The sequence below is a fragment of the Hyaena hyaena genome, unplaced genomic scaffold (genome assembly GCF_003009895.1).
Source record: "Hyaena hyaena isolate Hyena2069 unplaced genomic scaffold, ASM300989v1 scaffold_406, whole genome shotgun sequence".
In the NCBI taxonomy this organism is placed as follows: Eukaryota; Metazoa; Chordata; class Mammalia; order Carnivora; family Hyaenidae; genus Hyaena; species Hyaena hyaena.
Window position 1 is genome coordinate 1238654 of NW_024081038.1, and position 13441 is coordinate 1252094.

The 13441-nt window shown below is 45.6% G+C and overlaps 1 protein-coding gene across 3 annotated transcripts in view; it reads left to right on the plus strand.

Annotated features, from left to right (window-relative positions):
- STIM1 (stromal interaction molecule 1) overlaps positions 1 to 13441 on the plus strand; it is a 187518-nt gene that overhangs the window by 159381 nt on the left and 14696 nt on the right. For all 3 annotated transcript variants that reach the window (XM_039252033.1, XM_039252034.1, XM_039252035.1), the window contains 2 exons: positions 8302 to 8479; positions 12321 to 12498. In XM_039252033.1, coding sequence (XP_039107964.1) covers positions 8302 to 8479; positions 12321 to 12498 — 356 coding nt within the window. The remainder of the gene's footprint in view (positions 1 to 8301; positions 8480 to 12320; positions 12499 to 13441) is intronic.

Genomic DNA, 13441 nt, shown 5'->3' on the forward strand with positions numbered 1-13441 from the left:
GAAAATTAGTCTTGACCTAGCATGCTCTTAGGACCCACTCTGCCCATCGGGAGCTGTTGGCTTTAGTTCAGAATGCCAGTGGCAGAATGCTATAGGGCTAAGAACCAGTCCAGAGAAGCAGCTGGCAGGCAGGGTCAGAGACTATAACATTTTCCGATTTGTGCATTTGGCTCGCCAAGTGCCCAAGCTGATCTGTCATCTGTACTTATTTTTGAAATTTTTAATAAACTTTATTTTTTAGTGTAGTTCTACATTTGCACCAAAATTGAGTGAAGCTTGGGGCGCCTGGATGGCTCGGTTGGTTAAGCGTCCCACTTTGGCTCAGGTCATGATCTCACAGTTGGTGAGTTGGAGCCCCACATTGGGCTCTGTGGTGATAGCTCAGAGCCTGGAGCCTGCTTCAGATTCTGTGTATCCCTCTCTCTCTGCTCCTCCCCTGCTTGTGCTCTCTCTCTGTCTCTCAAAAATAAATAAATGTTAAAATTTTTTTTTAAAAATAAATTAAAAAATTGAGTGAAAGTACACAGATTTCCCATACACCCTGCCCGCACACATGCACAGCCTCCCCCAAGGTTAGCATCCTCCACCAGAGTGGTGCATCTGTAACGATTGATGACCCTGCGCTGGCACAACATTATCACTCAGAGTCCATAGTTTACACTGAAGTTGACTGTTGGTGTCACACAGTCTATGGGTTTGGACAAATATATAATGACATGCATATATGTATCGTATAGAATAGTTTCACTGCCCTAAAGATCCTATGTGTTCCACCTGTTTATCTCTCCCTCCCCATCAACCCCTAACCTAGAGTTATCCTATAGCCCAGCTATTACAGGCCTAGAAATGTAACCAAAGTACAGGTACACATATTCATAGCAGCGCTGTTCACAATAGTTAAAAGGTGCAAACAACCCAAATGTCCATCAGTGAACAAATGGATAAATGGTAGTATATAAATACAATGGAATATTATCCAGCCACAAAAAGGAATGAACTTGTAACACATGCTACAACGTGGATGAACCTGGAAATCACCCTAAGTGAAAGCTGCTAGACATAAAGGGTTACATATTATATGATTCTATTCATATGAAGTATCCAGAATAGTTGCATCCATAGAGACAGAAAGCAGATTGGTGGCTGGCAGAGACTGGGTGAAGGGGGAATGTGTAGTGACTACTAATGGGTATAGGATTTCTTTTTGGGTAATAATAATGTTCTAAAGTTAATTGTGCTGATGGTAAATTAACCATCATTAACCTTGTAAATATGATAGAACCACTGAACTGTACATTTTAAAAGAGTAAATTTTAGGGTATGTGATTTATAGCTCAACAACAGCAACAACAACAATAATACATACACAGCTTGATTTAAAAAAAATTTTTTTTAAATGTTTTATTTATTTCTAGGAGAGAGAGAGAGAGACAGCGTGAGCAGGGGAGGGTCAGAGAGAGAGGGAGTCACAGACTCTGAAACAGGCTCCAGGCTCTGAGCTGGCAGTCAGCACAGAGCCCGACGCAGGGCTCGAACCCACGAACCGCGAGATCATGACCTAAGCGAAAGTCGGACGCTTAACCGACTAAGCCACCCAGGCGCCCCTACACAGCTTGATTTTTTTGTAACTCCTGGATTTCCATGTAGAGAACTTATAAAATTTAAGAGGGTAAAGTACCTTGGTCTCTTTTCCAAATTTCTACTCATTGTGTGACCTTGTATGGGTCACTTTTCTCAGGGCATGTTTTCTGATTTGTATTATGAAAAAAAATGAGCTGAAGGATCCTTGATTCCTTTCAGGTGAACACTTCATGGTTTATGAGAGGAAACCTTTTGATTGGTAAGGGTCTTGGTAAAAGGATAAAAGACAGGAAGTCTGCTCCTCCCTGCTGCTCTCTGTTTCCTGTACTTTTAGGAATCTGTGCTTGGCCCTTGCCTTATCAAGTGACCTTTGGCAATTCAATTCTCCTGCCTTGATTTTGGTTTCCTTATTTGTAAAATGGGCTTGGTCAAGGCTCCTACTGGCTCCCTCATTCCAGGACTCTGATAGAGCTGGGTGTACTCCTGGGAGCTAAGGTTTTGGAATCCAGAAGCTGTCCTGGTGGCAAATACTGTTTTTATACTTTCCTACCAACAGCTTGTTAAAGAAAATTTTTGAAAATTTCCAGATGGAATCTGAGGAAAATACTAGGAAGCTCTTTGCCAGGAGGTGTCTATAAGAGTGAGGCTGTGTTGGGTGGGGTGAGGGGGGGATACCTGCAAAGAATCCCTTGGTCTGTATCCCTCTAGCTCTGTGTTCCCATCTGAGCATGGGCTAAAATCCCTACTTGAGCACTGTTCCCTGTCTAACACCCACACAGGACTTAGAGTGCTGACCTGGTTCTGTACAGAGGATGGGTTCTTAAGGCTGTGGTTCTTAGGTGATGAACACCCTGGAGAGCCTGGGCCAAGTACAGCTGCAAGCCATGGCTGCCTTACCCAGCCTCAGTGAAAATCCTGCCATCAGTCTGAAGCTTGAGAAGCCTCAAATGAAACATTTTTGGTACAACAGTCAGGAAGGTCTGCTGACTGATCAGGGTCCATCCATCCAAGCAGCCTCAAGAGCTTGGGAATGGGGAAGAAGGACCAAACCGGCTCAGCACAGAGCTACTCAGGAGCCATTTTCTGACAGTAGAAGACATCTCAGCATTCCCACCATGGCTGCAGAGGAGACATGGCCTTTTACAGTCACTCTGACCTGCAGAGTTGGTTCTAGGCTTGCAGGTCTATCCGGGCTCTCCTAACAAAGCCATGATCAGGTGTTAGTGGTGCAATGACACACCAAGTCTCAAGGCAGCTTGCTGTGGAGACCTATGCTGATGTCTCACTCTGGCAGCAGATCATTCACTGGGGGGGGGGCGGGGGGGGCGGGGGGCGTTCCTGCTCTGCAGGTAATTTCTCAGAGAAATGGAGACTCGGGAGATAAGATGAGTTTTTAGAGATCATTCAACTTTTAAATGGCAGAGCCATGACTCAGACCCAGTAACTTATATTTCAGTGTTCTTTTTACTATATTGTCCCATCCTCTGCTTCTGGTAGAGGAAGCAAGATAAACTATGAAGAATTCCAATCTGAAATGAAGCAGACTGGCTCTAGTGTTCAGTAACTTTGTGACCTTGGGCACATTCCTAAGGCTCCCTATATCCAACTTTCCCCTAAATAAATGTAGCTACTGTTTTTAGTGTGTACCTCCTGGGCTAGGGGTTAGTGTACCCTCTGAACTTTTAGCAGGGGTATTGAGAAGTGTGCAGAGAGAGGCCTACAGAGTAGTTGTTGGGGTTGGGGGGTGGGTTGCGGAGAGGAAGGCAAGCTTACATCTTGTCTTCTTTCATCACTGGCTCAGATAAAGGGGAGAGGTCCCTTGGAAGCAGAAGGGGAGATGGGAGGAGAGTCTGGCTCAGCTTGGCTATGGGGAGAACACTGTGGAATGTCTTCTGTGGATATGTGAGTTGACTAAAGCACTTCTTGGGTTAAAACCAGAAAGCAAGAAGGTCCAGGAATAGTAATTATAGGTTAACCAGATACCTCAGCACAGAAGGCTGTGTCAATAACAAAAGAAATTTCTGGCAGTAAGCAATGAATAGGTGTATCTGCCAGGGACAGAGTATTGTGGGCACTAGAGAAGGTGGTGAGAATAGATTGGAAGAGGGGGTTCTTGAAAATGGTAATGATTAGAGGCTCACTTTCTCAATGCTAACTGTACCATAAAAATTTTCACCATTACTCCTGACTCTGTTAATAAGTCAGCATCTCATTTGTTTATACCCTCCTCCCTTGCCTTGGGCCTGATTGTATTAACAGTTGACCTCATTTTGCTAAAATCTATTTGTAGCACTTGGCTGGGAACTCTGCCACTCTCTGGCTCCCCAGGTCCTAGCCAGTTTCCCTGGGTTAGCTCTGTCCACCTAGCCAGCCACACCTGCTCTCAATGAAAGCTCCATGGTCTGTCCGCCCTAGCAGTGCTTGCTGGGCATGGAGTAGGTTCTGAGAGCTGAGCTTGTGCAGGAACTGTGCAGGATGGTCAGCCATGCTCTCCGTGTCCTTTCACATGCACTTTCTATTATAATATCTTCCCTGGGAAAACCACTTTCCTTCTTCCCTTTGTCTTTCCTTTCCACCTGTGCTGAGTACCTGTGCTAGTCTGGCTCTGTGCCAAGTATGGGGCTATAGAGAGAAATAAGTCTTGTGCCCTGGCCCTGAGGAACTCACAGACTATCAAAAGGTGACCAACATGAAAGTTTAAAACCACGCAAGGCAGTCCCTGAGATGGCAGGAGTTAATCCAAGTTTACCTGTACAAAGAGTAGGTTGGTTGGGGAATCCTAGTCAGAGGAGAAGGATTGGAAATATCCATGGAGGGCTGCGGTGGTAGGCTGGAAATGTGGTAGGACATGAAAAATGGGAATGGAATGGTGATGGGGGCAAGTACATCATTAGTAAAGCACAGACGAGACTCTTCATTTCACCTCTTTTTCTGGCACAACAGTTTATAGATTCTGTATTAGGATTCTCCAGAGAAACATAATATGGATAGCTAGATAGAGATAGAGATAGAGATAAAGGGGAGATTTATTATAGGAATTGGCTTACATGATTATGGAGGCCAAAAAGTCCTGTGATATGCCATCTGCCCCCAGAGAACCAGGAAAGCCGGTGGTTTGACTTAGTCTGAGTTTGAAGGTCAGAGAACTTGATGGTTTAAGTCTGAGTCCAAAGGCTAGAGAATTAGGGGGCTGATCCTGTATGTCCAAGCCTGAGTCTGAAGACCCAACAATCAGGTGTGCTGCTGTAAGAGGGCAGAAGAAGATAAATGTCTCAGCTCATGCTGAGAGGGCACATGCATCCTTCCTCCACCTTTTGGTTCTATTCAGGCTCTCAGGCCTGAGGATGATTGAATGACATGCACTCACATTAGTGAAGATGGTCTCCTTTTCTCAGTCTACCGATTGAAATACTAATCTCTTATCAAGGCAAGAAAGTTCTCTCAGCATCCCTTAGCTCAGTCAAGTTGACACATAAAATTAACATCACAGATTCACTTTGGACTATGGGATTCTGCCCAGGGCTACACTGAAGGGGCCTGATAATTTTCACATCTTCTTCTCCAGCTACTACCTCTTATTTAAACTCCACATGCACATTCTTAATTACCTAACGGATACGTCCAGCTGAAGATTTCCAGAACACCTCAAAGCACTTTCATTCATAAATATGCACTTGATCTCTTGAGCAGTTCAGTGACAATGCATTTTAGAGTTGAGGAAGCTGAGATCCAGGTAAAGCGGAGGCAAGCATAGAACCCAGACTTCTTAATATTCTGTGCAAGGTGCTACTTTTGATGGCACAAGGATTCCACATGAGGCCTTATGTTTAATCTTTTTAAAGTGTTTTTTTTTAATGTTTTATTTATTTCTAGGAGAGAGAGAGAGAGAGACAGCGTGAGCAGGGGAGGGTCAGAGAGAGAGGGAGTCACAGACTGAAACAGGCTCCAGGCTCTGAGCTGGCAGTCAGCACAGAGCCCGATGCGGGGCTCGAACCCACGAACCGCGAAATCATGACCTAAGCGAAAGTCGGACGCTTAACCGACTAAGCCACCCAGGCGCCCCGAGGCCTTATGTTTAATCTTAAAGACCTGGCTATTTGGCCTTTCGGTATTCACTGTCTGGATGGCCTATGAGCCATCATCAGCTCCCAAAATGTTGTTTGGGACAAAAACTCAGGTTTTGGAACTCTTACAGCCACACTCTGCCTAGGTCAGGGAATCATCTCCATGGTGAGCAATGTTTGGATGTAACAAAGCAGAGACAATACCTGCTGCACAAGTAGGAAAGTTGTAATGAGAAAGTGGGGTGTAGCAGAAAGACCACGTGGTCAAGCAAGTCTGGATCTGAATCCCAGCCCTGTCACTTTTGATGAACTCCAGCAAGTCAGTGCTCCTGTGGAGACTCAATTCTCTGGTCTACAGAGTGGAAACACAAATACCCTGCCTTCTAGGGTGGCTGTGAGAATTCAAGATGGTGTATATAAATGCCTGATGTGTTATGTATCTCCTCTTTCCCTTCCTCGCCTATGTGGTTTAAGGAGGGAGATATCATACTTGAGAATTACCAGTATAGGGTCAGTTCCACAAATATTTACTGAATCCGTGTGTGAGCTGGTCATTGCTGTATTGGACACTGGTATACAGACAAGCGATGATCACTAGGGTCCACAAAGTGAGTCAGCCAGATTAGACTCATTTTCCTCTTGACAAGGTGGTAGCTCATGGGATGGGGCAGGCAGTGTCTCTGAGCTCTAACTATGCACTTGACAGAGGTGTGTATGGATGCTTATATATTTAAGTGGAGTTAAAGCTGGTTGAAGAGATCCAAAGGGTAGTGGTAGGTGGAACAGTGTTGCCTTAGAGGAAAGGATGACTATCCTACCCTTGGCCCCGGTCATTCAGTAGTTGTATTCATGAGTTGGATGAAAGTATGAAGCTGGAAAAAAATAATAGACTCTTGTTCCACATCAATCTGGACAAAGTGGGACAGGGACTGAGCAGAATATAGTTAGGTACCCAATCTGCATGCCCATCTTGAGAACTTTGAAGTGTTGGAGGCAATAGGGGGCTGGTGTTTCAGAGTCTTGTTTGAACAGGAGTGCCTCTGACTTTTAGTAAGAATGTAAAAGGGGTGTTGGAGTTGGTAAACCTTGAGAAGCCAAGATTAAAAGTCTGTAACAAACAGGGGAGACAGAGAGTATCCCGGCCTCTGGAAGAGGCTATGTAGGAGGTAGGTGTGTTCCAGAAAGAAAGGCAGCTCACCGTGCTGCAGAGATATCTCTTGGGACCCAAAGGACAGGAGAGGGAGGACTTGCATATGGTTGGAAGGCTGCCTGGAGGCAGAGGATGGCTACCAAGGGACCCTCAGTTTTCTTTATGAGAGTCTGGCCTAAACATGTAAAGGACATGGGTGCTACCGTGGACCTCGTAACTCTCCTCCCTTGGATGGAAATAGAATGTGCTAATCTGTCTTTGATCCCACACTGTCCCCATGTCCTGCTGCTCAGCTTTCAGTCAGGAACTATGATTATAACCCTGTCAATCTGGGCCTCAGCTTCACACAGTTTCCAGCTAAATGTATCTTTTCCTGTTGTCTAGACCCTGCTTCAACTTGGTGGCTCCACCAGGGTCCTTTTGGTTTCCCGTCAGCCCCTCATCCTTACCAGGCACTGGGGTCCTGTTGACCCTACTGCCCCCTCCTCAAACTGAGGGTGACCTGCTGTGCACATGAAGGCATTCCCTCTCTTCTTCCTTCCCTGACCCCCCATGGCTGGGGCTCCTCTGAGCCCACTGCTACTGTCTCCTGAGTTGAGTCCAGCCCAGGCAGAGGCCCCATAGCAACCCTGTTCTCCTTATGGTGTCTGTTCAGGCTTCCTGTGCTGTGGCTCAGAGCCCAGACCTGGTGGACTGGGAACAACGGCAGGCTCCAGGAGTAGCCCTCTTCGGGTTGGCTCACTTCTGAGGACATGTCTTTTGTACTTACCTTCTGGTGTTGTTCCTTGTTCAAGCTTTTCAGTTTTGCTCTAGAGACTGAGCATTGCTTTGAACCCCAGCCACTACACTGGCACTTTGCCAAATTGCCACCAGCCATTCTCTGGAGGTAGATCTGTCCCTGGGTCCCTGGCATGGGCAATGTCCTGTATATGCCAATCTCTTGATGTTACTCTGTTGTACTTGGTCTCTGGATTGAGTCACAGCCTAGGAAGGCCCTCTATAGGTCAGACTTGCAGACCTTTACCTGATCTGGGCTCTATCTTGTACCTGGAATAGCCTGGTTGTCCAGGAGACCTGGCTCCTGCAGGAACATCAGTCCCACAGCCAGGCCTCAAGCTCTAGTGATGTTGCTTTATACTTTTACCAGCTGTCCCCTTCTCTGTACTCTAGTGTTGCTGATCCCATAGCACAGAAGCCACTGCGTGTGGGCACATGTGCTCATCGCAGTCAAGGGGTAGCTGGGATGCTCTGAGAAGGCACTAGTTGTCTCCTGTTCACCGCATAGTAGGGAAGTATGATTTAAGAAGCTTCCTGCATGGCTCTCAGGCCTCTCACCTTTTCCGAGTAGGCAGAGAGCTCACTATACTAGTGTGTGGCAAGTGTGTGTCTAAGAAGAGAAACAAATTCTTCTGCAGTGGGAGGGCTTCATGCAGGAGGGGATGCGTGGAGTTGCAAAGCTAGGTGTGCAGTGGACATCCTGTCTCACCATGGCCTTCTCTCTGGCAGTGACCCGCCATAATCACCTCAAGGACTTCATGCTGGTGGTGTCTATCGTTATTGGTGTGGGTGGCTGCTGGTTTGCCTACATCCAAAACCGTTACTCAAAGGAGCATATGAAGAAGATGATGAAGGATCTGGAGGGGTTACACAGAGCTGAGCAGAGTCTGCATGACCTTCAGGAAAGGTAAGGCCCTGCCCCTTCCCCACAGTCCCGAGGCTGCCAGCTCTTGGGAGCCTCCTGTTTCTACCCAGGTTGTGGGCCATCTCGCCCCCAAGATCATGCTGGCGTCGCCTCCTAGGCTGTGCCATACTTCCCCAAACTGCTCTGGGAACATAGGTTCCTGACACTGCAGTTGCACAGGCAAACATTCCTCCCCAGGGCAGAGGCTTATTTCTGTCTTTCCTCCCTCTGAGTCTCAGAGGGAGAAATGTGTAGCCGTCAGAGATCTAGAGCTTCCCTGGGTGGATGGCTTATCCAGTGTATCCTTCTTCCTGCCTCTGGACTGTTATCCTTCCCGTAAAAATAGACATAATTACCTGTTCTTCATTGTTTGCTGGAGAAATCTCCCAAATCTATCTTCCTGATACCTTTAGTTCTTGAAAGATGGTAGGGAGGTCCTGGGAGTTCGGGTTGAATGTACATAGAGTGAGGCCAGAACCCTGGCACCTTAAGACTCACATGGAGCAGTTTTAGAAAGATGTAAAAGGCAGTGGAGAGTCAATGCAGGTATTTGTTGTTGTTGTTGTTGTTGTTGTTTTGCTTTGTTTTGTTTTTGAGAATAGGAGGGACCTACTTCAGGACTCTTTTTTAGAAAATTATTTTGGCAGCCTAGGGATTCCCATTAAGAAGTCTTTTTAGGAATGCATGTAAAAAGAAATGACATCTGGCTCTTTTCTGTTACTTTTTAATGATAGATACTATTTTCTTTGGAGGGTGGGCAAAGGATTTCTTATGAGCTAGGTATTGTTAACTGCTTAAATGCATTATTTTTTTTAAATCACCACAACCACGTTAGGTAGGTACTATTACTATTTTAGAAGTTGAAGAAATGAGGGCTCACAGAGGGTGAGTACTTTGCTTAGGGTCACATATCAGTAAGTATGAGCCAGGAATTTTGACACCCATGGGGTGCTGCCTCAGGAAAGGTGGCCCTGTTGCATTTATTTCCACTTGCTGGATTTCTTGGGGGCAAGTGAAACTCTATCTCTGAGCTACTTCTCTGGGCCCCTTGTTCCTGGGCCCTTTGCTAACTGGGGGCTAAATGCTGCTATCTGGACAGCCCCCATTCTTCATTTGTCTGAAAAGCATGTACTGTTTTCATTCCAAAGCCAAAGAATCTAGGCAGGAGACATTCCAAGTTTGGGGATAAAACTAAGCTCCCAGCGCTCCCTGCTCCCCAAGGCCTCCAGAGCTTAATGACCACTGTGGCCTGTAGAGAAACAAATGCATGCACACTCCCAGAGACAGCCTGACACACATGCACACACATATTCTCTGAGAGTGTCCAGAGCCCACATGCCACCTTGTCCTTCCTTCCTTTCACAGGCCTGCACTGCCAGCCACCAGAGAGCTTTTTTTTTTTTTTTTTTCCAGAGTTCCTGATACTTTGGGTGAATAAATGTAATGCTACATGTGCATTCCAGGTAGGATTTCACTGGGTTTCAAGAAAATTCTTCGAGGCAGGGATTTTGATTCCCATTTAGAATTGAAGAAACAAGCCTGGTACAGGGAACAGACTTGTCCATAGTCACACAACTGCTTAGAGCCGGGGCTTGCGGTCAGGCTTCCGATTTTTCTTACTTGTAACGCTAACTGACTGCTGCCCTTCAAGATGCTCAGTCTTCTGTGGAGGAGATGAGGTGGGGTGAGGCTTGACTGTGCATGTATCTGCTCAAGTCTGCACCCAGTAGTATTTATTGATCTTCATCTCTGCTAGATCCTGTTAGGACTATAAAGTGGTTCCGTTTTGATTCTACTTTAAAAGAGTTCCCTATTATCTCGACAATGCAGACAGATCATAGGCTTTTCTGAAGAGGCTGCTTTCAGAGAGGATTATATTCAGTGAAGAACTGAATCCCCAATGGTGTAATTTCAGGCAGTTGGGCCATGAAAGAATACAATAAAGGAGGGCATTCAACAAGGGAAGCTGATGGGGGCAGGAAATGGCGCCTCTGATTTGTTTTTAGCCTTGCCTGTAGCGCCACCTGGTGTGTATCTTGAGGAGGCTCAACTGCCTTTCTCTCCAGGGACAAAGTGGACTGCATTTTGTCAGCAGGAAGCTTGCAGCCTAGGTCCCCCCCCCCCTTTTTTTTTCCTATCCCTTCCTGCTTGTCCCACCACATCTCTTGAGGCTTCAGCCATTGACAGATGGCTTGACTTGGCAGTTTTTATTTTTATTAAAAATTTTTTAAAAATTTAATTTTATTTTTGAGAGACAGAGAGACAGAGCACAAGCAGGGGAGGGGCAGAGAGAGAGGGAGACAGAATCTGAAGCAGGCTCCAGGCTCTGAGCTGTCAGCACAGAGCTCGACGTGGGGCTTGAACTCATGAATGGCAAGATCATGACCTGAGCTGAAGTCGGACGCTCAACTGACTGAGCAACCAAGGTGCCCAATGGACGTGACTTGGCAGTTTTTAGAGGCTGAGTTCTGTCTTTGCCTCTTCAGTTTCACCTACTTAATTAACTCAGTGGTCAGTACTTTTTTCTGAGGGCTCCTTCTGTTCTGTAGCTTTATCTTTCTGTACCTCAGGTCTAAGCAATATATCACTGTCTTCTTCATCATCCTTTACCCTCCTGCCCTGGTCTCCTGTGACTTGGTGTTTCTTACTCAGATAGGAAGACCCAACAGTGGCCAAGTCCTTCCCTTCTTCCAGAGGGATTAGAGAACTCTTATTTTTTCTCTTGGGTCTAGTCACCTTCCCCAACTCCTTTCAGGTAGAGTTGGTCACTCCATCCTTTGGGCTCATCCAACACCTTGTATGTCTCTCTCTATTAGAACTTATCACACTGTGTATAGTTATCTGTTTATTTGTCTATATTGGACTAGATCATGAGCTCCTCAGTGGCAGGGACCAGTTTCTCATTCATCTCCATGCATCTAGGACTTCACACAGAGCTTGGCATTCAGCAGACACTTGAAAATTCGTGTTGAATGAATGGATGAATAAATGAATGGGTTAGCATAGATATGTGGAGGAAGGGAGGGAGGAAGGAAGGTGGCTGGGTTGGATGGCTTGAAGTTTTTGTCAGTGAACAGAGGGAATGTATGAGTGGGTACAAAGGTGTATTTTCATTATAACTGAGCCCTTGAGATCTTACCCACCATGGAAGATACTTAGAAAGGAAACTCTGGCCTGGGGGCAACAGGAGCCCTCCCTAGACCCTTTGGTATGAATTTCATTTTTCTGCGCTTCTGGAAACAAGTACTCAAGACTCCAAGAGGTGGTTCTCAATGGTTCCTTTCTCGTCTTCCCTAAATATCTCCAGGACCCCCACCCCAGTCGTATCTCAGCCATCGTGCCTTCTCTGGATCTTTGGGCTAGCTTGCAGCAAATTCTACATTTATTGAACCTTCCAGATACCTGAGGATACGGGGAATAACTATGGGGTGTGGAGTCCTATAGATTGGAATTCTAGTCTCTGTTCTATCTGCAATTACTTCTCCTTTCTAAGTCTTAAATCCATACCTGTCCTAGGCTGATGATACAATACGTCATTTTCTGAAGGGAAGACACATGGGAATACCCTATAAGTTAGCAGTTGGTAGGATCGTATGTGAAATCCCTCAGAGGAAGGATTTGGATACCCAGGAACCTAGCATGATTACTGGCACCAAAATGATGAGAAATATGGTAACCACTGTGGTTTCTTTTGGCCCTGAGCTAACTCAGAGCCAGTCAATAGAGTAAGGAGAATATATTCTGAGTGCCAGAGCCCTCATTTTCCTCTTTGATGCCGTGATTTGTGGCATGTTGGCTGGCACCCCTTGCCTGGCCTTCTCCAGCTCCCTGCATCGCTCCCCAGGCTGCACAAGGCCCAAGAGGAGCACCGCACAGTGGAGGTGGAGAAGGTACACCTGGAGAAGAAGCTGCGTGATGAGATCAACCTTGCCAAGCAGGAAGCCCAGCGGCTGAAGGAGCTGCGGGAGGGTACTGAGAATGAGCGGAGCCGCCAAAAATACGCAGAGGAGGAGTTGGAGCAGGTAGGGGAAGTATACTATCTCCTGGACACCCTGGGGTGGGGGGGTAGGAAAAGTGCAGGGCCAAAGTTCCAGCTGGAATGTTTCATGTGCAAGGACTTTGAAATATGGCTCAAAGAACATCTTCAGGAGTCACCTCAGTAGTCTTTCCAATAATGGTGGAAAAGTTGTAAAAAAGTGGTCACTGTGATTTTCAAAGACTGGGGGATAACAGGTGATAACAGTTATTTTGTTCCTTTTTAAAAAATTTTTTTAATGTTTATTTATTTTAGAGAGAGAGCACAAGCAGGGGAGGGACAGAGAGACAGGGAGACACAATCCAAAGCAGGCTCCAGGCTCTGAGCTGTCAGCATGGAGCCCAATGCGGAGCTCGAACCCACCAACTGGGAGATCATGACCTGAGCTGGTTGGCTGCTTAACCGACTGAGCCACCCAGGCGCCCCATTTTTAGGCTTTTTAATTGCACACATTCTGGGATCTAGAGGTATTTCATTGTGATTTTAATATTCATTTTCCTAATGACTAATAATAATAAACATGTTTTGATAAATTTTTTGACCATTTTATTTGGGAATCTCTTTTCATTTTAAAAAATTGTGTTAACTTCTTAGTTGATTTATAAGAGTTCTTTATATACTCTAAATGTAAATCTTCCTTTATATATATAACACAAGTATTTTCCAACCCTGTAGCTTGCTTTTTTGCTCTTAATATTGCTTTTAATGAACAGAAGGTCTTAATTTTAATGAAGTCAATTTAATCAATCTTTTTTTTTTTAAGTGGTTGGTACTTTTTGTGGCCTATTTAAGAAATCTTTCCTGATCCCCAAGATATTTTTATGAATCTTCTTCCAGAAGTGTTCTTGTTTTACTTTTCACATTTAGGTTTGTGGTTTATTTCTAATTAGTTTTTGTGTATATGAGGTAGGAAGTCAAGGTTCTTTTTT